This window comes from Coturnix japonica, chromosome 28, assembly GCF_054131305.1.
Source record: "Coturnix japonica strain WE chromosome 28, WE-NBRP24, whole genome shotgun sequence".
Classification (NCBI taxonomy): domain Eukaryota; kingdom Metazoa; phylum Chordata; class Aves; order Galliformes; family Phasianidae; genus Coturnix; species Coturnix japonica.
In genome coordinates, this window is record NC_140690.1 from 4435458 (window position 1) to 4459755 (window position 24298).

Genomic DNA, 24298 nt, shown 5'->3' on the forward strand with positions numbered 1-24298 from the left:
TCTGCACCAAGTAGCTCAGTACTGAGGGACAGCTTTATTTTGCTAAATCTCTTTGTCAGGAGTAGGATGACTTGCTTTGTTCTGATATCTGTGTTGATGTAACACAATCGCTGCCTTGCTCTACCCTTCCTATTCTTTGCATTTCTTGTTAGGAAAAGCACCTCATTTCTTACGGCTTCAGAATGTGGAGGTTAATGTGGGACAGAATGCGACATTCCAGTGCATTGCCGGGGGGAAGTGGTCCCAGCATGACAAACTCTGGCTTCAGGTAAAGTGATGCAATTTTTTCAAGTAAAATAAATAGACAGAGGACAGCAGGGTGGTGGGGCAAATGTTTATCATCAAAATCCTTTGAGAACTGCCTTGAGTTGTTTCCAGATCAGAATTCAAGATGATAAAATGCAGAACTGTGCTTCAGAAGATGGAAAAAGTGGCCAGCAAAATGTTAGTTCTAAACATACATCTTCAGACCTGTAAGCACTCCTTCATAAAAAAGAAAAGGCAGAACAGGTGCAATAATCCCTCCCTTCTGCTTAATTTTTGGTCTTCTTTCCTTTTGCCCTCCAAAAATATTGTTGACAAAGGCTGAGGGAAGTATGTTGAGATGAAAACATTCCTTAAGGTATGTTATAAAAGGACAAAGCCAGTTTGTACTCATTTTGTTTCTTCCTCCCAGTTTCCGTTGGCTTTTGCTCTGCATTGGCTCTATATTGATAGCAGAATGTTCCTCTGGTTGCTCACTAAATGACCAAAGAGTTCCTTCTCTTTGTGTCTATTTTCATTCTACTGGTTGGACTTCAAAAACTGTGTTGTGCTATTCACGTAGTGACAAACTTAAGTGATTTTCAGTTCTGGAGTTAGAAATGGAGCTTTTAGCAAACTGGAAGGGTGGAGTGCTGTTTGCCAGTGAAGGACAAAGTTATTACTTGTGCCCTTTGGAGTACTTGGCTCTGTGGAGTTCCAGCATTTACATATTCTATACTAGAGTTCTTCTGGAGACTTTGAAGATAGTTGAGTTGAAAATTGTTTGAAATTGGTAATCACAGCCTGAACCTCTGATTAATCAGCTGAGGCAAATGTTAGGTCAGCTGTGGGAGCACAGGTGAGACTAATTTGGCTGTGGTCCCAGAAGGGGTGGAGCTTGACTCCACCTCCTCTAGACCTCATTTAAGGGCTGACCACCACTGAGGCAGTATCTCTTGGAGATTGCTCCCTGGTGGAGGTTGCTTCAGCATTTCCCAGCGAAGGCATCCATATTAGTGAGTTTTTCCTCATAAATAACCTTCTGAATATCTGTTACCATCTTTGTATCATTCCACCTTGCACTAGTCTAAATACTCAGGCAAGAATCAGTTTACTAATGGTGTAAACAAAAATTAATACCGGGAAAAAGATTGTGTTGGTGAGAAATGTGGTTGGCGTTCTGTAAAAATAACAGTCATTCTAACTGTACATTATTAAAGCTGTTATCTTAAAATATACCTTTTAGCCTGAAAATTATTGGCCTATGTTGTACTTTTAGCATTAACAGAAACATATTTTGGCTTATTCTATATCTTTTTTTGAATTATTTCTGTGAAATCTTTCCACGGAAAGATTATATGTGTGTGAAAAAACTTCCGATCTGAAGCACTGTGAACCTTTTTTCCAAAGAGAAGAAGGGATTTGGGAGGAAATCATCATTGGTAGGGGGATCCTGGTTTCCATTCTTTTAAACTGGAGGATTTAATGAAAACAGCCTTGGAAATACTTCCCAAAATTGATTACTGGAAACTGGCACAATGACTCTGTGTTTTCCATTGAGGTTTCTAATAAAATAGACCAACTGAGCAAGTTCAGGTGTTTATGCTGATTTCCAGTTAATTCATCATCTGTCACTTTTCCAGTTGGGAAAATGCTGCATGGCATTGGTGGAGAAAGATTTATTGAGGATTGCTGGACATATAAACATTGCTGTTCATCCAAGCAATGTATTTAAATTGTTCTGGAAACAAAGTTTTATGCCTGAAAATGACAGGTTTATAAAATCTGTTCACTTATAGTATTTTCACAGGAGTACAAAATGCATTCATTTGTAGTATTTTCATGTCCTGGATAAGCTTCTGGATATACCCAGTACAAATAGTCTTAGCTGTCACTCTCCAGGCTTTTCAGTATACATAACACATCAAACGCACAAAAATATGTCAGAGTTTAAGTAGATACAAAAAACTTAAATATATAAGAACATTTAAGCCCACTACTTCATAAAACCCAGAAAGCCTGTAAATTTTTCAGGGACGTTACCAGCTGTCTTTTCCTGAATGAATTGTACTCGTACAAAATCTAACCTAGTGAAGGTCTGAGCAGTTTTAAGAGTAACGAAGAGTGAATAATTTGTGTGCCTTTGTGATGTGAGTTGTTTTCATCTGTCTCCACAGCAGTGGAATGGGAGGGACACAGCATTAATGGTTACTCGAGTCGTCAACCACAGGCGTTTCTCTGCTACCGTCAGCGTTGCTGACACTTCGCAGCGCAGCATCAGCAAATACCGGTGTGTCATTCGCTCAGATGGAGGATCTGGAGTTTCAAATTATGCAGAACTAATAGTGAAAGGTAAGTTGTATTAATACAGCAACTTGGTGTTAGTTGAGCGTTTCCTCCTGTGTCAACTGTGTGTAAAATTTGACGTCCTATTGGGCCTTTCTTTCTTTCAATCCTATTAGATTCAAGTAGGAAAAATGGGTAAAAGTGACATGAATTTCAATCATTTTCTTAAAACGAGTATTTGAATCAAAGCTTTATCTGAATACAGCCTTCTTCATGAGCTCTTGAAGTAATGTATGGTAGCTGTGGATAATTTTAATGCAGTCAGCAGAATAGTTTATCTGTCAGTCAGCTTCATCTGGCTTGCTTTACATTTCATCAGACACAAATAATCCTATGGTAGTGTTGCATGTCAGAAGAGTCTGTTCAAGACTGTTGGGTGCAGGTGATCTGGAATGATTCTGTTGATGTCCTGAAGCACACAGTACAGATATCAGTAGCTCTTAATGGAAGCTGGAGGTTTCAGCTCTCTTATTAACTGTGATTCAGGAGGTGATGCTGTGCCTGACACGTGCAAGGTGGTATTTGCTTAAGAACATCCATGATGCACGGAATGAAATGCTATTTACTGCGCTGCTTTATTAATGTTACCCAAGCTGCACCACAAGGATGCTCACTGTGTCTTAGGAGAACAAACCAGAAGGTGACAGTCTCCCCTTAGACTGCTTTAGTGTCTATTGAAGGCAATACTGATGTGGGTGGAAGGAATCTTCTCAGAGAATATAGTTTTATTGATCAAAACTTTTGTACGTTATGGAGATAGAGGACTGTTGGAGAAATGAGATCACTTTGTTCTACTGTAGTACTTTTTTAGCAACTTTTTCTGTCACTTAGCACTAGCACCTTCACAATGTTTTAAATATCCAATGTTGTAGATATTCAGGCTACACTGATCATGAAGAGAATGTTCAGATTAGGTGCGAAATGCTTTTAATTCCCACCAAATTATCTACTATCTCACTTGTTAGAGGAGTTAACTTATGATTAAAATGAAATCGAGTTGCCAAAAGCAGCATATTGGTACTGTAAAATTGTTAAGTAGAGGGAAGGCAGTCTTCCAGAGCAACCAATATTAGAGTATGCAGAGTTGGGCATGTGCCTGACACTTTCATGTTTAACAGTATGAGGAGGAGAAAAATAGAAGAGTGAGTTGTAAATGTGAATGGCTGGACATCCAACATGATGGACATTGGTAGACTCACTGCTGAATTACCCAGGCAGACACCTAGGCAGAGAAACTTGAGGAGAGGAATATTGTTATGGGAAGGCACACTCCTCTGCTCTGTGCTGCTGTATTAGTAAGCAGGCAAAGTTAAGTGGTTCATTTGAGGTTAGCTTGATGCAGCACTGTGAAACACTGGGATTGCATGGATGAGTACTTCTAGTCTGGCTAATTTTAGCGTGGGTAATAGCAAATTCGCAACACATATATACAGACTGAAATGAAAGCAAATTGGAATTGTTTAATTCTGAAGAGATGTTTATTGAATTGCAGTAATGTACTTGGGTATACATTAAATTAGTCTGTAATTGAAGTTCTGCTCAATTGATAGTCCTGTCCCTAAACCTACTAAATCCAAGCTAATTCTTTGCCTCACATGCTTTTTCCCAGTTAGCTGAACATAAAATCATGTAGGATTTTTTCAACAAAGGTCAAGGTTGAAAAAACTATCTATATATCTTTCTCATGTGAAGATCTGTTTGCTTCCCTTAGCCGTAAGATATTTTATTACAGCAATGAGAAAGTGATTTACAGTTCTTGATGCTGCATAATTTAGTAGACACAGATTGAGGAATCTTTATTTGAAATACATTTACTACCTCAACACTTGAAATTGGAACCGTAGATACTTCTTTCAGCAAATAAACCAGTGATATTAAACACAAACCAGCCCCTTCGGTTGTCATACGTGACTATGTGGACATTATATTTCCAATACTGAGAATGCTAGAGAACTGCCACTGCAGAGCTGTTCACTGTATGTGCAAATATCTTCTGTAAGTGGCAGTAAATCTATTCTTCTCTTTGCACTTCAGAATCGTAATCACAAAGCCTGCAAAACCCATCATTTCCATCTGCACACCTTACCATCCTTTGGTGCTCCTCTGGAAAATAGCTCTCCTCTATTTCTTAACTTTCACAGTCTCTCATACAGTAATTTTGTGTAGGGCAGGCTTCGAGTATCCTAGAGCTTCTACATCTTGCTGTACTGATCGCATGCAGATGGAATGCTTCTAGTCCGTAATTTTCTTTTAAGTAAAAGCTGCATGGCAGTTATCCATATTCTGAAATAAATGCATATTTTGCTTGTGTAAAGATTGTTTAAAATACTACAAAACTGTCCAGGATCTGAACACGTGAGATCTGTATTAATGATACAATTCGAGTGTCCTTCCAGAAAGCCTCTTACTTCATGTGGGAGTGTGAATAACATTTTAAACTGTGCGTGTGTTTGTATTGGCAAGTTGTTTGCGATTTATTTTTCTGATCCATTTCAGGTAGTTTGAGTGCCCAAATTAATGAGTGGTAGAAATTTGTAACTTCTTTTTTCTTGAACCTGTTTGTTTTTGCAGTCTTGGCTCACCAGCAGGTCCCTTGAGATCATTTTATTGCTACCTGATGATTTTTATGAGATCTGTTCTATGCTGCCACAACAGGAGTTGCAGTATGCGACAAAACCCCTTTACAGACCTCTCAGGATATGTTCTTTTTCCCTTCAGTTTTGCCTTTGTTGATTTTTATAGTATTTGATTACTCAACACAGATGTAAGACAGTCTGTTCCTTAGCTGAGTGGCTTTCTGTCATCCATGTGATGTTTGGGACAGCTCATCTGTTTATCAGTCACTTTTTTCTTGAGGTTTTCAGACATGAAGCTGATACTTGCAATGATGCCAGAGGGAGAGGTGGGTTGTTGTTTTTTTCCTCAGTGTTGCTTACTGTTTTTTCTCTAATTCTTTTCTGGTCTGATGCCTGTCAAGACAACAAATAACAATAAATAATTATGCATTAAGACAAAATACCTATGTATGTGGTTAAGTTGCTTCAGTATTAAATATATAGAGATATACCTTGCAAATTCACTATTAAAAATTATGAAGTAGACAACCTCTACCTGCATTTTGACCAGTCTCAGTATGTACCATTGGAGTTGTATCCAGAGTAGTTTCAATTAATTATTAAGCTTCAGGAAGAACTATTAGGAAAAAGAACTTTCCAAAGCCTAAAAAAAATAAGAAATAAAGATATGTCTCGCACATCTGATCCAGGCTGGATCTGGCCATAGAGATGTTGCATCAGGCCCTCCATAGGTCTGCTTGGGTGAAACAAGTGGGAGTGTAGATATGAAAGTATATTATATGGCATTATGCATGTACTGCAGATTAGAGCTTGCATCTGGACTGAAAATACAATTGACTTCAATGTACTTCCTTAGGATGACATTGTTATGGGGGCCTGTAGTGACAGGATGAGCAGAAATTGCCCTCTTCCAGTTTAAAGCTGATTTAGATGTGATATCAGGGAGAAATTCCTTACTGCGAGGCTGGTGAGACACTGGCACAGGTTGCCCATTGAGGCTGTGGATGCCCCTTCCCTGCCGTCATTCAGGGCCAGGCTGGATGGGGCTGAGCAACCTGGGCTTAGAGGGAGGTGTCCCTGCCTACAGCGGGGGGTTGGAAGGAGGTGATCTTAAAGGTCCCTTCCAACCCATTCTTTGATTCTGTGACCATAAACTCCATAGTCTTTCACTTCATATTCATCCACAGTACATGTATAATTTTGTACCTTAGGATACTGGTATGAAAAGTACTCATTAAATGTATCATAATACCCTTGCCATCACAAGATAATATAGCAACTATTGCCATAACAGTACTCAGATCCCTGGGCTGGGGGTACTGATAAGAATAGTAGCAATGTTGCAGTCATCTTCTTTTGCCTGAGAGTAGCTGGAAGATCCTAACCTGGCCCCTCACTTGGAGCCATTTAGGTGAGAAACTCATCTATGGTCGGAAATAAATGCTTTTTAGATTTCACTGTTAAAATATTTTTTTATAGTGTGCAGAAATTCAGATAGGAATTTTTGTGCCTCACGGCTATTAATCGGGCTCATCCAGGTTGTGAAAGTTGCTGAGTAGATTTGAATTCATCTGCCTGAGTAATATGCATTAATCAAGGTCCTGCACGTTATCACTTTATGAACAGGGAAGCATCTCTCGTTGGCACTGTCAGCGGTATCAGGAAAGCTGTGATGGGGAGGGCTTTCCTCAGGCTTCATGCTCTCACACTCTCATGTTCTCTCTTTGCCTTTTTACACAACTGGATTGTCTGCAGAGTTAATGTGTGCAGCACCAGGAGAAGTTAAGTGTAGATTTGATCGGGTGTGTGTTAATGTTGCTCTTTTGGATTACCACAGAGTGTATGTGTGGATGTGAACCATTTGTGAAGGTTATGAAATTAGTGAACATGAGAAACTGACTTTGTGGTTGCGGGGTGCCTGAAGAAGCTGCTGCCATTCCTTTATTCCTCTGTAGTCACAGTGATGTAGGGAATGCAATGCTCCAAACCCTGGTGTTCAAATCTGGCTAATAATTACTCGAACTCTTCACTCTGTTTTAATCATCTAGTTTGGTGTTGTCCAATAGCTATTGCTTTAACTGAGATCTAATCATTGGATGTCTGTGTGCTGAGAAAAGGGGAGATGAGATTTTGAACACTCATTCCCTCTCACTGAGAGCTTTGCTTCCTCTCCTTTCACTCTGCCTTAATAGCTTTTGGAAGAGGGGAGAGCGCTGAGGACAAAGCCGTTGTTTCATAGAAATAGGCAGTTAGAAAGAATGATACGTGTTATTTCAAAAGAAAATATTTCCTTCTCCTTCTGTTTAACCTCCAAAATAGAACTGGAAATGAAGCCTTTCTTGGGAGCTGATTGATAGACATACATGATATTATAGACTGGATCCATTTTTCAGAGCTGCACTGTGCAATGTGGACTTGCAGTCGTGTTGCCATGTTTGTATTCCTTGTTTTCAGTGTTTACGTTAGCCAAGGATGTGTGAATTAGAATGGGTGTTTCCGGGAAGAATACAAAGCTACAGCTGTGATACAAGGACATTTCCTAAGCTAATTGTTGACAGTTCAGGTCTCCAATTTCTTTTCTTTCTGCCATAGCTCTTCAATTTCTAAGCTAAGCAAGCAGAGATTGCTGTATGAACTTTATCTTCATTGTAGGCACTTGGGAAATGAATACAACTTTCCTGTCACAGCACTGACTTGAGTTTCAGGAACTATCAGTGTTGTGCATATAGGAAAGAAATTGGAGATTGGGATGGGGGGAAGGCTGGGCGTTGGAGGGGGGGGGTGGAGGTTGGTGGTGTTTGATTTGTTTGTTTTCCTCCTAGAGATGCATTAAGGAGTTATGTTTTAATCCTGACTGAGCATGGTAGACAAGTAGGCATGGGATTGAGTTCCTTAGGATTGTTCTTAATATGCATGTTTCTAAGCGTGATGCTCATGATGTATAAAGTTCTTAACTGAATACAAGATAAAAATGCAATAACAAGTAGAAAAAAAAAGAATACAAAACAATCTTTTTGAAGTGAAGGAGCTTGAGTAAATCCTTGTGCTTTCTGAGTGTGGTTACCTGCAGCCTCCCTGATGTATCTCAGGAACCGGTTGTGATGGTGCAGGGAGCAGACGGCTCATGTGAGCTGTTGTTCTGCTGGCTGAAAGCCATGGGGCAAGCAGTCCTCACCAGTCTTAGGCAGAGAGAGCTGTTACAGCTTTGTAGGAGCAAGGAGGCTTCTCCCAGGGTTATCATCTTCTCTCTCTCTAGAAGAGGACTCTAGAAATAGCTAGGAATGATTAACTTAGTAAAAGGCTTGTTTGTTTTTAGTTTTGTTTCTTTAAATCTTTCCTCTCAACTTGACCTGAGTAACTGCAAGATTTGTTGTGGGAAGAAGCCTTCTTGCTGCTTTTAAGTAAGATAATGTTATGAATGTATTGAATGTATGAAATAATTGTGCCCTGTCCTATACCCTCTTAACCTGCCTCTACCAAACAGAGGAGAGGAAATCTCCAAAGAGCAAAAGTAATGAAAGGAAAAGCATTGCTGTGTGATAGACTTTGTCATCTCACTAGACTGCCCTGGCATTCCTTGACTTTTCCATCAGCTATTCATGTAGACCTGCATATTTCTATATAACCTTATTCTTCTACCTGCTGTTCTGAGAAGTGTCTCCCCACATCAGACAAATACAAAGGATAAAGTGGGAATCGAAGTAAATAAATGAGCTGTTTAATCATAACAATTTCAATCTTAGTATGTTAAAATTGCCAAAACAATTTACATAAGGTTTTGGTCTTCAGATAAAAGATGTGGTCCAAAAGTTGGTGGAAATAATATGTTGTTTTTTGGTTAGTGTTCCAGTAAACATCTACCTATTAGCTTCCTATTGTAGAGAAAGCTCCCAACAAACAGTTCAGCTGGTGGAAGGAGGGAAGCTTGCAAGAACAAATGAATGTGTTTCAGTCTGCCTAGGATTACACTCATGCTTGAAAAGTACAGACAAGGTAATTTCGTATATTTCATGCTGCCTTACATCGTGGAGGAAGATAGCAGTAATGCAATTTTCAAGTATCTATTGCTGCTGGGGCGTACAGCGTATTAACTTATGTTGAGGGACTTTCACTGCTGGAGGCTTCTGTTGTTCTGTAGTATTCATATGACAGTCTGTAGTCTTGCTAATACCAATTCTCATTTGTTTATTTTTAAAGGGATGGGAGGGGTAGCAGTTACTTGGCCAGTGTTGTTTATTGTCCCCATTAGCTTTCTTGCTTGGTGGCTAAAATATAGTCAAAATACAAAATTGTCCCTTTGTTAATTGTTCTGCAATCTATGCTGCTGTTTCTAGTAGGGTTTGATCCTGCTGGGTTATGCCTGTAGTTGATATTTGTCAGTCAGAACACACAGCCCTCTCCGTGCCCATTTAAAATCATCAGAAAAGTTGAAGGCAGCTGCAAAGAAATTAATTCAGGAGTGCTGCTATCGGAAGGAAAAAAAGCATCAAATGCTAAGGAGATATCTTAAAAGCCTTTGCTAGCTGGAAACGTTCTTGCAGTTAGGATAGCTTGGCAACTCAGATGATCAGATGTACACCATGCAAAATGTATCTGGAACTTTCCATTGTTCTTTGTTTCTTTCCAAGGTACGGTGTTTTCTAACAGCTGATTGCTTGTGATGCTCATATGATATTACAATTCAAAATGACGCCCCCCCACCCACCTTATGACTCAACTATGAAATTTAGCAGAAGGTTTGAGTCACATGCGTCGTTAACTGTCTCTCTTCCACTCATCTTTCTTCTGCCTCTTTAATTGTAGGGAAGTTATTAATGAACTTTCAAACCTCTTGGCAAATGGAACCTAGAACTATTCTTAATTTGCCCATGCTGTGGTTACAATCCTGTTAAGTGCTTTTAATTCAAGAGAAGGCACTTGAAGTACCATCTGTCATTGTACTGGATATTGGTGAGGAGTCTGGTATGATTAGGAGACCTTTGACACTTGTTAGATATAATTGGTGGATATGAGCTGTTATCTCCGCAGGAAGGATATCCTTTCTACATCAAAATATCTTTTCTGTTGCAGGAGGGGGGAAAAAAAGCCCCAAATTGTAGTGCTATACTTAATATGAAATGTGGGCAAAGATTCATTAGATTTCTCAGTGTGCAATGGTCATTATTAATAAGAGAACCTGTCAGAGTAAACTGGCAAAACAGCACGGATTCCATTTATATGTGAGAAATGGTTGAATTTCAAATGAAGGGAGTAAACTCATTCTATTGGGATGCAGGTGCCTCAGATCATGATGACTGGAGATTGTAGGAAGTTTGTGGTGCTAGACACACAGAGTGTAAGGAAGCATAGTTACTGAGCTCTTTCAGGAATGCAGTAGTTACTGCAGCTAATAGGCTTGCTGCAAAAGTATTACATTTGCTACTGGACAACTGAATGAAGTCAGGTGTGCTGAATGGAGGCCCTTCAGCCAGCTTCTGTTAGATATTGAGGGAAACAGGGCTTTTAAAGTTCACACAGTATTTGCCTCTGAATGATGGAGCTGAACTGCTTTGCATTCAAAGCCGGCAGAACTGAACTCCAGGGAGAAGCTGGGTGTTGGTTACGTTAACATTCGCCCTATCCAAATGAAAAGATTAAAGAGCATTTTTCAACGTTAGGGAAGGAATGCTCACTCTGCAGTCAGCTCCCACTCAGCTTCGAGATTATTGGAGGTAGGAAAATATCCGAAGTTGCAGTTTTGCATTTAGATTTTGCAGTCCCACTTCTTCCCCCCTGCTCCACTGAGGAATTTATCTGAGCCAATGATTTCCCAGAATCCATGGTAGCTGTCAGGTGAGGAAATGCAGATCCCAGATGATCACCAACAAACCCCAAAACCTGTTGTGATGCTTTTCAGCTTTGATCTGATGTGTTAATCTTCTTCCATGATAAATATCACCACTTGTTGCCCTCCTTTACTGGTGCTGGGATGCTTTGCTCACTTCACATCCTTCCTGTTACTTCTGCCCTGCTGTGACTTTGAGAGATGCCTTCAGATGTAGGGGCAGAAACCTGCTGAGCAGCAGTTAAGTAGTGTGATTGCAGCAAGCCCTGCCTCTATTGTAATCCTTAGCCTATGGATTTGAGGGCAGAAAAAAAAAACAAACATCAACATAATATGAAGTTTCTTGGCTTTGTACAGACTAGACCTATCTCTCTACAGGTGAGATTTCCCTCCCGAGCATCTCTCACTTCTCTTTCTCGGCAGGAAACTTTCTATCAGTGCACGTTTGTATGTGAGGAGGATGCAAATAGCTGCACGACTTAGGCTCTCTCTCTTTGGATCCTATAAATCAGTCTTTGCGTGTGCTTTACTGTCCTATTTATGAGCCTGCAGCTAATACTGAATCACATGGCAGACTACAACTTACAAACTGCTTGTTCCCTCAGCAGGATACAGACACAAATTAAAATGGAAAAGGGTTGAATTGCTTATTTCTTTAATTCTCTCTTTTGTTTCTGCTGTTTCTAAGTTTCTGACTGGCCCGTGTGAGCAGTGCTGAGAAGATCTTATTCCCTCTTACTTGGCATTATGGTATTATTCAGTCCTTTGTTCCAAACTCAGTATTTCTCAGTATTTTCCATGGTTTTGAGGTTGGAATTCTCAATATAAGCACTTTTGTGTTTCCTCTTGCATTTTCTTTTGCCATCACTCTACTACTTAGTCTTCCACATACCTTTGTCTACTTGTTGAGCCTTGCCAAATCGCTTACTTCTGCTTCCTTGTGTGTGTTATGGATGAACTTCTCTCAAGTCTCAGCAAGGAACCTTAAGCATTGGTAGAGGCAAGCACTTGGGCAATGGAATTACTGCTTACCCCTGGGTAAGGGCTTCCACAGTGATGCTCCCAAGAACTACAGGAAGACACAAAAAGCATCAGCTGAGAACAGCATAAGAGCATGAAAAAGTAATTCTGAAGTTTAAAACTGTACAGTTGGTGATGTGTTCTGGGAGACAATTATTTCAAGTGGTTTGTGTACACTAAATCAGCAGCCTTCCGTATTTACTGCATTTACGGCTGTATGCTGTACGATCTGTTTATAAGTAAAAAAGTAAGGTGTCTATCCTTAGTGAATCCACTGCACATCTCTGTGTCAGTTCTTATGCTTTTATATGCACCTGCTGCTTCTCTTTCCTGTTAGCTGCTCTCAAGAGGAGCAACTCAAATGACAGGCCATAATGTTATCCACTCATTGACTTGTCTGTCCACATCAAAATGTTTTGCTGCAGACAAGGTGATAATTTCCCTTACATCAGTCAAACTTCTGTCAGTAAGATCAGACAAATGTCCCTCTGGTTGCTGCAAGGTATATTTATCCTGTTTCCAGTCTGAACAAAGAAAGGAGCAGTAGGTAATTCTGGTGGAACGGAATAGAGCAAATTACTGATAATTGACAAGTAAGACACTTGAGTTGCTAGGGTTACTCCAGAATAGGAGAGGTTTATGTATAATTACAACAGTTCAGTTCCTTGCGTGGGACTGCACTATTGATTCCCCTTGCTTTAGATATGTTTGTGAGAAAAGCAAAAGAGAAAAGCCAGTGTATTTCAAAACAAGTAGTGAGAGTGTTGTACACAAAATGTTCTTTCATTTTGGCTCCTCCATTAAACTGAAATTCCTTGGGCACTAAGCCCAAGAGTTCAGAGTGACATTTGTAAGGTTACGGTCTTCTATACGTTCTTTCTCTTGCCATTTGTGTCCAACAAGCCAAGAGTCCAGACAGTTACATCACAAATTGAGAGGAGAGTTCAGTTAGTAGTTGGATGTGTGAGGTGTTTATATCTTTGGGGACAAATGAGTCAACTTTTCTGATCAAACTATGATTTGATAGTGTTCTACATCAAAATGTGTAGAAAAAAATAAACAAAACCCAAATAACAGATTAGTAGAAAGCGTGAGAGAATCTAACTTAAAACATAACTATTGATTGTTCCATGTGTTCTTATTGTCCCATCTGCTGTTGCAGAATCTGTCATGATTTAATCATCTTAAAAGTTCATTTTTAGGATAGAGATGTCTTAGTCATATATATCTGTCAAGTCTTGACTATGTGGGCAATTCTGGGATTCACCAGTGACTCTCTTCAGTTGTTTTCTCTTGAATATTACATAGTGGTTATTTGAAAAAGATGTAATATCTGGAGACCTACACTGCTGTTTTTTTGTGTTCTTTTTAATTTTATGTTTTCTGATGCTTTATATATGTCTGGTCTGGGTGGCAGCTCTGTTTACTAATACTGCTTCCAAATTGATTCATGTCACCAGACGTGCACCACATTTCCTGTGCCTTTTGATGCTTGAAGGGAAAAACATGTTCTACGTACACAGCAGTGAATCAGTTTGGGTATTTACTCTTGTAAATAGATGGAGACAGGAGACAAGCTTTCGCCAAACTCAAAGGCAGTGGATCTGGTGGTATTTATAATTCTAGGAAGCTTTCAAACAGGAATGTGATGGTTGGCTGACAATGGATGGCATCCAGTCTGCCAAAGCTGAGTTATCTGAACTTGAGCAGATCTTTCTCTCAATGGCTTCAAAGGCATCCGCCTTTCAGGGTGAACTGTGTAAGAGACTGAGGCACTTGTTCTCCAAGGCCATTTCATTAGATGACTGGAATTCATCCTCAGGATAGCTATACTTGTACAAGTTAATGTGCATATCATTTCGAAAGCGGCTGTAGCTTTAGGCACAGCAGGCTTAAAATAATCTCTGTAGTTAGGACAGTGGATGCCATCATACTGGAGTACAAGCACAAGTACAGATCTCACTCCACATTGTGTCACACGTGCAAAAGTAAGCATTTACCATATTGCAAATCTAAGCCTATATTTGTTAACATGCATGCAAAAATGAACCCAGGGGACTTTAAGATGATATCTAACTAAATGATTGTGCTTGGGGCCCTGAGGCTAATGGCATAAAATGTGGCAATGCATTAAGATCACTTAGCTGAAATAGCACCTCAAACAATTTATATGTTAAATGAGTTGTCACATATCTTGCTGGGATCTGCAGCCCTCTTTTCATTATATGCATTAATATATTCCTGTTTGGAACCATCCTTTTTTTTAGGGGGGGGAGGAGGGGGGGGGATGAGGTGGGGTGGAAAAAAGGGAGTATTCAATAAAACCCCACTGGGTTCAATTTTCAAGAAAATTAACAAATGCCAACTTAATTAGTGTAATAAAATTGTGAAGGATGGGGTGTGGTTAATATTGCATGAAATACGTATCCAAGAAGAAAAAGCAAATGGATTTTTGTAGGAATGCATGTTTGGATCCATCTGCAGTTTATAATAGATGTTTTGTTCAGATCTACACAACAGAAAGTTGAATTAGTGTAGCAGGTGTACGTTTTTTGTTTAAATACACTGATTGGCACCTGCTTGCCCCTGCATCCCCTCCTCTGCTCTTATTAATGATCAGTATCTTGTTAGAGTGAGAAAATTCACTTTTCATTCAGTTATATACAATTCATTTGCACTGACAATTGTTTTGAGATGGAACATACTTCAGCAGATTTGAGCAGCATTGCTAGTCAGTGCCCACAGTCTGTAGTTGTGGTGGTTGTCCTTAGCTCTGTGGGGCTTTATATGCACTTAAATCCATACTTTCTTCTCTTATTCTTCTGAATGTCTGCTACGACCACAGCATTCTGAGTTACTTATTGTCCTCCTCTATCTGTCCTCCATCACCTCATTTTTCTTATTTCACTCCTTCAGTCCTGTCCTTGCCTCCTAATCAGGAAAACACACCTTTAACCTGTTGCTAATGCCCTTAGAAAACAATGATGCTGTTTGGATCTTTGCATAGACATGCTATGGTCTGTATCAAGGGAAAAGAAGTTTTTCTCCTGTTCCCAGACACAACTTGGAAGGAAACGTACTTAAATCATCTCTGTCACACGTGTTTCTGTGAAGCAGGAGGGCAAAACATGATACTTTCTAGATTAATACTGCTGTTAGTCAAGGTCGTTGTATCATCCATCAAGAGGCTAATCCTGCTGGGTAGGAAGGTTTGAATTTTCCAAGTCTTTCCAAGTGAAAGGCAAGCAGACCATTAGCATAGTGCCTGGGATATCTCTGTTCACATCAGTTATAGGCAATTAGTGTTTTATTTTCCAACTGAATAAACAATTTCAAATATAATTAGTCAACAGAATGTCTTTCCTGTTCTTTAAATGCAGCCTTAGGGAGTGTTGGTTTCAAGCAGGTTAAAGTTCTTATTAGATCAGCTGGAATGTTGTAACAAGATTTATTTTGGTGCTGTATGGTAGAAAAGAAAAAAATCACTGAGAACAGCTTTTTCTTTGTGACTTTTTAGGAGAGAAAAAAAAGCCTACAGGAAATACTGCTGCCACTTGTTTCAGATAGGACTTTTAGGGACTTGAGATAGAACTTTTAGGGCTGTGAATGTCCTTGCAAGATCTGGGAAACCCATTCCAGAAATTATTTCACTCTCCAAGGAAGTGTTTGTTGATCCCTATTGTGGGCCACACAAATGGGAAGGAATGCCATGTACCCACTGAAATAAAATAATAACACTTTTACATTGGTTGTAAATTGCAGATATAATCATGCGTCCTTTTCCGTTATCTGGAAGCAGTGTGTTCCTTTAAAAGCTTACTAATTTTATTTTAGAAAGGGAACATAAGTATCTGACTCACTCTCTCATTCGTCTGCCGTAGAAAATGCCTTCTCTTCAGTATTCAAGGCATCTAACAATACTTATTCACGTGCCTCTTGTTTCTTTAATAACTAAATAAGCATTTCTGAATAAGTACCATTAAACCAATTAGCACAAACATCTATTGTATTGTTGTCGATAAAGGAATAGCCTGTATTTACTCTTTCTGATTCAACCCTTCCTCAATTAATAAATATCTTCTGAGGAGTCCGTGCTAGTAAATCTCCTTTGACCTCTCTCTTCTGCTGTACCAAGGCCATGTGTAAGCGCTTCCTTGGGAAAGGAGTTTAGTTCTTACTCTATGTAAGCTAAATAAGCATCACTGAGTTTGAGTTACCTCACAGCCTGTGGCTGTTTTCCTGTGCCCACTCCCAGGTTTGGGTGGCATATTGGCTCTGGTTTCTCATCTTCGTTTAGTGTGATGGAAGACCCCAAAGTCATCCATTGGACATGGCTGCTCATACTCTGCTCCCTGCGTGCTTGATGTCACCCACCTGTCTGACTACGTATTGCTCGTCATGCCCAATGAGTTTTATGAGTTTTTACATACATCCAGAAAGCCATCTTTTCCTATTAATGCAATTTATATCAATGTGTATGAAATAATAATATTTTGTATAATTTTGCTCACTTATCGTTACACCTAAGCATTGTTAGTTATTTTTCTGAGTGTATTAATAAGGAAAACATTGGTGTACAGAATAGTTTCCCTCAGTTATCCCAGTGGCAAGGCAATTAGTGCATCTCTGCTGGCCACTGACTTGAATCTTGCATGGTTGTAGTGCTTTTATTCACAAGCTGTCACTGTTATTCTCTAATCTATCTAGTTCACAGGGAAATAAAGTATGCCATCTTTCGGGATTGCGTTGGAAATGGAAATAACGAATAAAAGATATTTAGTTTAAAAAAAAAAAAAAAGTAATGCCTAAACTAAACTGTAGCCTGATTCTTCAGGGAGAAAATAAAATACCTGCTGACAGCTCTTACCATAGTGACGTTCTTGCTTCTGTCAAAATATCAGACGCCCCATCATTTCCATTGGCATTTGCAAGACTCTTTAAAGAGATGCATAGGAAAGCAGAATGTTTTGATGGGTGAATTTTTCAGTTGGAATCCCTTTCTGTAGCCACTGTTTCAATTGAAAAGAATTTTTTTTCTGTCTGCATGCACTCAGTTTGATTAGAGAAGTTTGGGAGCAAGTGAAGTTGAAGGGCAGATAAGATATTAAAATTCAGCAAAGTGTAAGTTTTTCCACCTGTTGTGCAACTGGACAGTGAGAACTTCTGCTATTATTAGAGAAAAAGAGATATTTATAGTGCAGATGAACTGTGGGACCTGGGATGCGCTGCTCATCACTTGGGTATCTGTGTGTTATTTACAAGCGAGTGAAATTCCTCCTTTACAGAGGTGTAAGGCAGAGTGAAGGACATAGCAATGTCCACTTTGAGATAAAGATAATTGCTCAGCATTCAAGACCTCCTCCTTTCAGGTTCTGGTGCTTCTAAAGAAATATTAGTCTTATCTCCCTAGGATGTGTGTGCCTATTTCTGACGCTTGTGGAGAGCGGCCCACACTATCTGTGTTGTGGTTAATCTCATCTGATTAATAGAGGAGAAGTCAAACATCTGATGTAATTGGGACTGAGGCACTGAGCACAGGTGTGTGAGCTGTCATTGAAATAGGAAGATGGATGCCTATGGAGAAATAAGCCTTTAATGTGTCATTTAGTACTGCAGTGTTTTCTTGTCTGCTTAGCTTTTCTAGATATGGGGCAACCACAATCCTTCTAGTTACAAGAAAACAGCATCCTGTGATTTCGTAGCAAAGTGGTTGTTTGTGACTTTCTTTCCTTGGAGTATAGATTCCTTTACTGAGTTGGAAGAAGGCTCCCCTTCTTTTTTCCAGACATATTGCCTAAATAGGAGGGATGGTTATATATATATACTGTGCCAACAACTAACTGGTACTGGGGCAGGGTACACACTTGATAGCTGGACGTCCATGCTTAGTACCTGGTGCTGACAGAAAGGATGACAGACTCAAATACAGTGTATTAAGTAGTAATCTGCCTAACTTCATCTACTCTTTGTCAATAATAAACCCCATAGGACACCAATTTTTTTTTTGTCCGTGTCCACACACATGGCAGAGAGAGGATGAAACTATGGAGAAATAGGAGCGAAAGAGGCAAAAATGAGAAAGTAATTCCCTGTCCAATTACCCTTATCCACACCGCTGTTGTTTGCAGTCACTTTGTCTGGCTGTGTCGTGCTGATTGGCAAAGAGCTGCAGACAGGGTAAGAACAAGTCCATTGCAAATAGGTCTGCATGACTCCAATTCATTGGAAATTTTCATTTAATACTTACTAAGTATTAAACTTTCTTTGCTTCTTACTTCCTTGATGAGATGGACTGGAACATAAATGCAGTCAGCTCTGTGTTTATTGTAATGTGGCTTTTAAAGGAAATAACAGATCATGGGTAATTATATCCCTCCTTCCTCATCTCTGTTCTTCAGAAGCGATTTAGGCTGCCTCATTATAAGCCCTGTTTTCTTTACTCTGAGAGCTTCCTTAGGAGCTTTGCTTTCTGTTTGGCACCTCTGCAGTGTGGAAGTCACCTTTTTACTTCATGGATTTTTTTGTGTGTGTGTTTTTAACAAGAAAGGTCAATAGGGCTGGTATTTTAGAATGCATAGTCTTAGGTAATGAGTTTGGGAGACTCCTCTGTGCTTTTGAAAAAGGAAAACCATTTTAACGCTTTCCTTCACATTGCTGGCATAGTGCAGTTTTTGACAGCTGCTCCTTTACTGTGATTGCCAGATTTGCCTTTACTGTACTTACCAGATTTGGTGATGTATATTAAAGGCTAAACATTCTGATCTCTCAATCCAGCCGTTGGGAAAACCATTACTTAAAGAATGATGTGATGACAACAACTGCAGTAACAGGACCTGTCATTACATTTAAAGACTAAGAAGGAACCGTTGCTGCAATATCAAATGCATACTTTTGTACCTCACTGGTTCATCAATTGAATATGTGTTCAGTTTATTGTTCAGCTTATTAATGGAAGTAAACAACCCCCTAAACCTTCACACTGCATTATGAGAGGTACTGAGCTCTGGCAAACAACTGGAAAAGATAACCCATTAAACAAGCTGGCCTTAAAACTGCCTATAGCAGGCATGAATCCTGGAGCATACCTGGCAGTCCCAAGTTCCATGTGTTGAACGAATGAAAGAAGCCCAGTTCTTTGCACCTCTGTGGTTCTGTATGGGTGCACTCAAGGTTTGCACCAGGTCTTTTTTGTTTGGAAAGGTGTCTTGTCAGATGAACAAATATCACCATATAATGGATGTGTAGGTGGTGATTATAGGATGAGAAACATCTAACTTGGGTGATAAAGTACGTGCCTCCAGCTGTGAAGTGACTGAGCAGGGAATATTTCAATGACTGAATCCTGAATGCTTTATGTTGGTAGGAACCATCTACTTCCTTGGGAAGAGGAGGAAGAAGAGTTCTTAGAGCCCCAAGAGTGAATCCCTGTTGTTTTTGTTAGCTTGGTATGACAAAAGGAATTCAGTGGTGTTTAATATAGGTGGGATTAATTATTTACTAAGGCTGGATCTATTTGGTTTTAATGTGGATGCGCTTATGTGGATTAACCAATAACTATAAAGACCAGGAAAGCAGGAATAGCACAAACCAGGTCTTCCTTGATGTACTTTTATTTTATTTTTAAGCTAAAGCACATCAAAAGATTTATGTCTGACAGAGTGAATTTTTGTGTGTTAGTGCACCATCCTGTCCTGTTGTTGGAAAAAGAAGAGACTGTAAATGTAAGTGTATTGCATATTCACTTTGCAATTCTTCTTAACTGTTCCCTGAGTGGCTTGTCGTTTGAGCAATCATAAATGATCCATGATCACATTTGCCACTGCTCCTTCCAACAAATGAAGCAATAGCAGTGTACCCTGTAAATCCCGCAATACAGATGATCTTAGAGTGGAGGTAATGAGAAGATATTTTTCCAAGTATGAACCGTATTGCTGCTTCTTTTTTTTAATCAGCATATACATCTGTATCTTGTCTAGCCGTGATTGTGTTCAACTGTTGAGTTCAAACATCACTTAATCAAGATTCTCAGTCCTTTATTGACATGACTTGTTAAGTTTGCTTTGAAATAGGCTTTGTATAGGAGAGTTGTGGTGTCTGTTTAAGTGCTTGGTTGAGTCACTGCATTTACCTTTTGTGTTAAATTACTCTATGGGTAGTTCTACTAATAATTTGTAGCAACATCCTGAAAGAAATACAAGGAACTCAGGTCTGCCAACTAATTCCTGCTCACATGCAGCTGCTAGGCATTTTTTCTTGTTTACATACAAGATAATAGTGCCTTAAGATTTATTTCATAACGGCTTCTGAGATGCATATGCTGTTATTATCTACATAAATTTCTTTCAGTGAGAGATCTCTTATACAAACAACTAATTTTAATGTCCAGGCACTTTCAACTGAGCAATGAAGAATGAAGTAATTCCTTTTAGCTGATATCACATTAGGACATCTTTCTTACTTTCTTAATTCCAGTGATTTGAAAACAAGATAGGCTGCCCAGAGGCAAATGAGCTGGTAGTGCTGCTGCTCTTCTACCTGAGCTCTATTGCAGGAGCTCATTGTCCTGCAGAGGTAATAGGTAGGTAGATTTTCATCGTTGTGTCTTTGAAGTATGGTTAATATGAATCATTAGGATCATCATAAATCTGTGCTGTGATTTCTGAAGAAAGGAATTGGGTGCAAGGCAGTGGTAAATTAACCTAGCCGAGTAATTAATTGTATCAGATGGAAATTTCAAATTCTCCACTTTCGTATACCTGTCCTCCTTTCATGTGGTTAACTGAGGTCTCCCGAAGGATTACACTGATTGAAGAGCCAGATAACTGCTGTTACCAGAAGTGTGAAGGAGGCATTGAACTCAATGAATCAAATAAATGAAGGGATTTGTAAGGCACAATTCAAGTAAAAAGCACTTCAAAGATACTTGAAAAGGCCACATGGGTCAAGTTAGCTAATTGTGGATCTTAACCTATGCGCTGCATTCTGGCCCAGATTTGTGCATACCTGTGGGGGTGGGCCATGGGAACAACGCGTGTGCTGCTTTCTTCATGGTCTGTTACGTTGCCTGCTGTCTTTATAAAATTAAAGCTTACTGAAAGCTTTTGCATACCATACACTGGTAAGGCTTGTCTTGTTGAGATTATTTTTCCCTTGTGTTAGCTAATATAAGATTTCTGTTTTTATTTTTATAACCTGAATGCTTTCAAGGAGCTGCAGGTCTTCTCTGTGTTTTTGCAAATTCCTTTTAGGAAGTACTGAGGTAGATCTGTCCAGTTACCCCTACAGCTCTCAAAATGCAGAGTGCTGGATTTCCTGGGGAAGGAGTTGCAATTTTCCATACTGGTGTGGCAGAATACAAGGCTGTCATGGCAGCTAATTAGATGGGAGAGGCAGTGCTGCTTTTTTCCCCTCATGCTCGTCCATGTTATGGTAATCTCTTATAAAGAAGCACCTTAAACTGTAGTGGTTAAATTTAATAACTGTCTGTAAAAGTCATTTAGCTGTAGAAATCCTTTGCTATGGAGCAGAGCTTATTTACAGCTTCCTGTGTGCTCGTTCCCTTTATAAAACAGTGGGCAATGTTCTGTTGTAAGTACACCTTTGTTTAGGAGAAGGTATGAAATATCAGGACTGTGATTTCCATGAGATAACAAGATTGTCTAAATATTAAGCAATGAATTGTGAGGACTAGAATCCAGAATTGGTACCACAGGCAGTTAAGAGTTGTAAGTGAAAATTGCGTTGGTTGTGTAATGGATTGGCAGCTAACACAGTACTTGAAATTCATTTGGCATTTACATGCACGGTAAATTCCAAACGAGCTCCTAAGAACCCTATAAAAAGAAAGAAGTGCATGTGTGGACTGCTAGTCCCTCCCTGTAATCCTCATAGTATCAGGTTATCATCTGTGCATCATCGGGAGTTTTTTAATGCATGTGCAGAGATGAGTTACATTCCCAGTTATAATACATTTCCAACACCATCAGAGGAAGTAGACTGTTGTTATCTTCTCATCTGATGCTTGCACTTTCCACATGAATTTATCTCAGTTTTTCTGCCCTGCTGCTTTTATGCAGTGAATATTGGTAGATCCCAAGAAAATACAGCCACGAATTTTATTACCAATGAAGTGATTGCCCAGCAGATCGCATTCACACTGGCAGCTTGTGACAGATGTATATATAATGGTCCTAAATCATTGCATGGATTCACTGCGTTCTGTGTTTTACTTGAATAAGTTTCAATAACAGTTATCCAAATAAATTAAAATGCCGCTGTCAAGATCACCAGCAGGAGCTGAAGGCATGGACAAAACATATTAAATATCCAATTCCTTGTGGAAAACCTGTGAAATAAATTTTGCTGAATCTGAAAGCGGCAGATTCATCTCCGCTGTTCGTTTTTCTTCTCTCACTTTTATTAATCAAGTCAACTTGTAATTGAGCTTATTCCAGAAGGTTGCTTACAGTTCTGGGTCTGGTTCTGTATCTGTTCCATCAGTCCTGGTTTACTTTTTTTTCTGAATTATAACTAATTTTCCTGGAAGTTATATACTATAATACTTTATCTAGGGTTTCCAATACCTACAAATGAACATAGCTTCTCAGAAACTCCAGATAGATTTGACTGCCACAGTTATTTCCTTTTATAAAATTATTGCCTAGTTCTTAGAATTGGGGTTTTATGTGATCTTAAAACTAAAAATCTACTGACAACTCTATTTTAGACTCTCGTATTTTATCTTAGTGCCCCAGAGATGCCAGTTCTGGATGTTGTCAGTGCGTGCCTAGTGGTTTGAGTAGCTCCCCATCCACTTCCTTTGTCTCCAGTCACTTCTTATCCAGTTGGCAATGGCTTATTTTGACTCCAAGCTGCTGGCTCTGCTTCTCCCTGTGCTTGCTGGGGAGCTGAGCCAGACCCTCAGGGGCCGGCTTCACTCCACTGCCTTGCTTGCAACCACTGTCTCCAAGTAGCATCCTTTCCACCCTTTCCTGTCAAACTCTCTTATAATCTCCTATTTCCCAGCACCCCAGGACTTACTCATTAATTCATGCTGGAGCAAAAAGTAAAGGAAGCTGTGCAATGGCTTCTTTTCTCTTGACCTCACTTTCAACACTTGGTCATCACAGTTTCTGACAACCAGCGGGGTGCTCAACATTTATCTGTACTCACATTCATAGATCTGTTGGTGTTGAAACATTTCTAGAAAGCATCAACTCTTTCTACGTAGCTGACAGTGGTTTTCGTATCTCTCCAGGCTCATTATAGCCACCTGTTCAACAGACTAAGTTCATCAAATCATTTTTAATCATGTTTGTTGGGCTGTGGAGCTGTGCCAGGGTCCTACTAAGCAACAAATGGGTTCAGAGCAGGCACAGCACAGATACTGCTAGAAAATAGTTCCCTCTGGTGCTTATCTTCTTACCAGCTTGCCTATGAAGGGTAAGAATTTATCAATATTTCAGATTACTCGGGGACAAAAGAGCAGGAACTTGGCTTATTTACCTCACAGTGGTAACTCCATTTATTTTGCATTTGTACCAGAGTAAACTAGGGAAGAATTAGGCACAGAGCCAAGTCATCTTTGTGTTTCTTAAATAATCAGCCAATTCTGCAAGGAGTTATGCTGATGAATATTTAACGAGTGAGAGGATCAGATGCTATTCGTTAAAGCCAAATATTATACCATAATCCATATCTTCCTGTTCTCAACCAGGAGATGTTTTTAGGGGTATGCTTTGAAAAGAACTCTGAGGAATGCAATCTAACCGGTGCTTACAAAGCAGTAGATTTTGCTGTGCAAGTACTTTGGGTAAGATTTGACCTGTAGTGTTTTACTCTAGCTCCTCTAGGGTGCATGATTATCTGCAGCAATTCACTTGTGATTAGACACTAGTCTAAGAAATAGAGGGTTTTCTATTGCACTGGAGGGAGATCTCATCAGGTATTACCCGCAGTTTGTTTGGACACTAGGTTTCTGCTTGTGCAGATAGAAAGTAGGAAACTGAACTTTTAACTCAGTATAATCAGGTCTTATCCATTCATATAATAACAGGACAGTTCTAAATGTTTTCTGTTGCTGCTCTTTGTTACAGTACCTGTGTTTCAGTGGCATAGTGCAATGCTGCTTCATGTTGAGAGGCATTAAGAATCTGAGAGTTTCAGCAGGTACATGGCAGGTATTACTGACAGTAATAAAAGTGAATTTTGACCCAGTGCCTCATAATTACATAATGAGAAAATTGCTGACTTTTTTAGCACAGATGTTCATGATTATGTAAATGACAGC

At 39.5% G+C, this 24298-nt stretch overlaps 1 protein-coding gene across 4 annotated transcripts in view; it reads left to right on the forward strand.

Moving 5' to 3' along the window:
- Positions 1–24298, forward strand: part of LOC146756112 (receptor-type tyrosine-protein phosphatase T-like) — a 214990-nt gene that overhangs the window by 124237 nt on the left and 66455 nt on the right. For all 4 annotated transcript variants that reach the window (XM_085524866.1, XM_085524865.1, XM_085524864.1 and 1 more), the window contains 2 exons: positions 153–268; positions 2421–2595. In XM_085524866.1, the coding sequence (XP_085380992.1) occupies positions 153–268; positions 2421–2595 (291 nt within the window). The remainder of the gene's footprint in view (positions 1–152; positions 269–2420; positions 2596–24298) is intronic.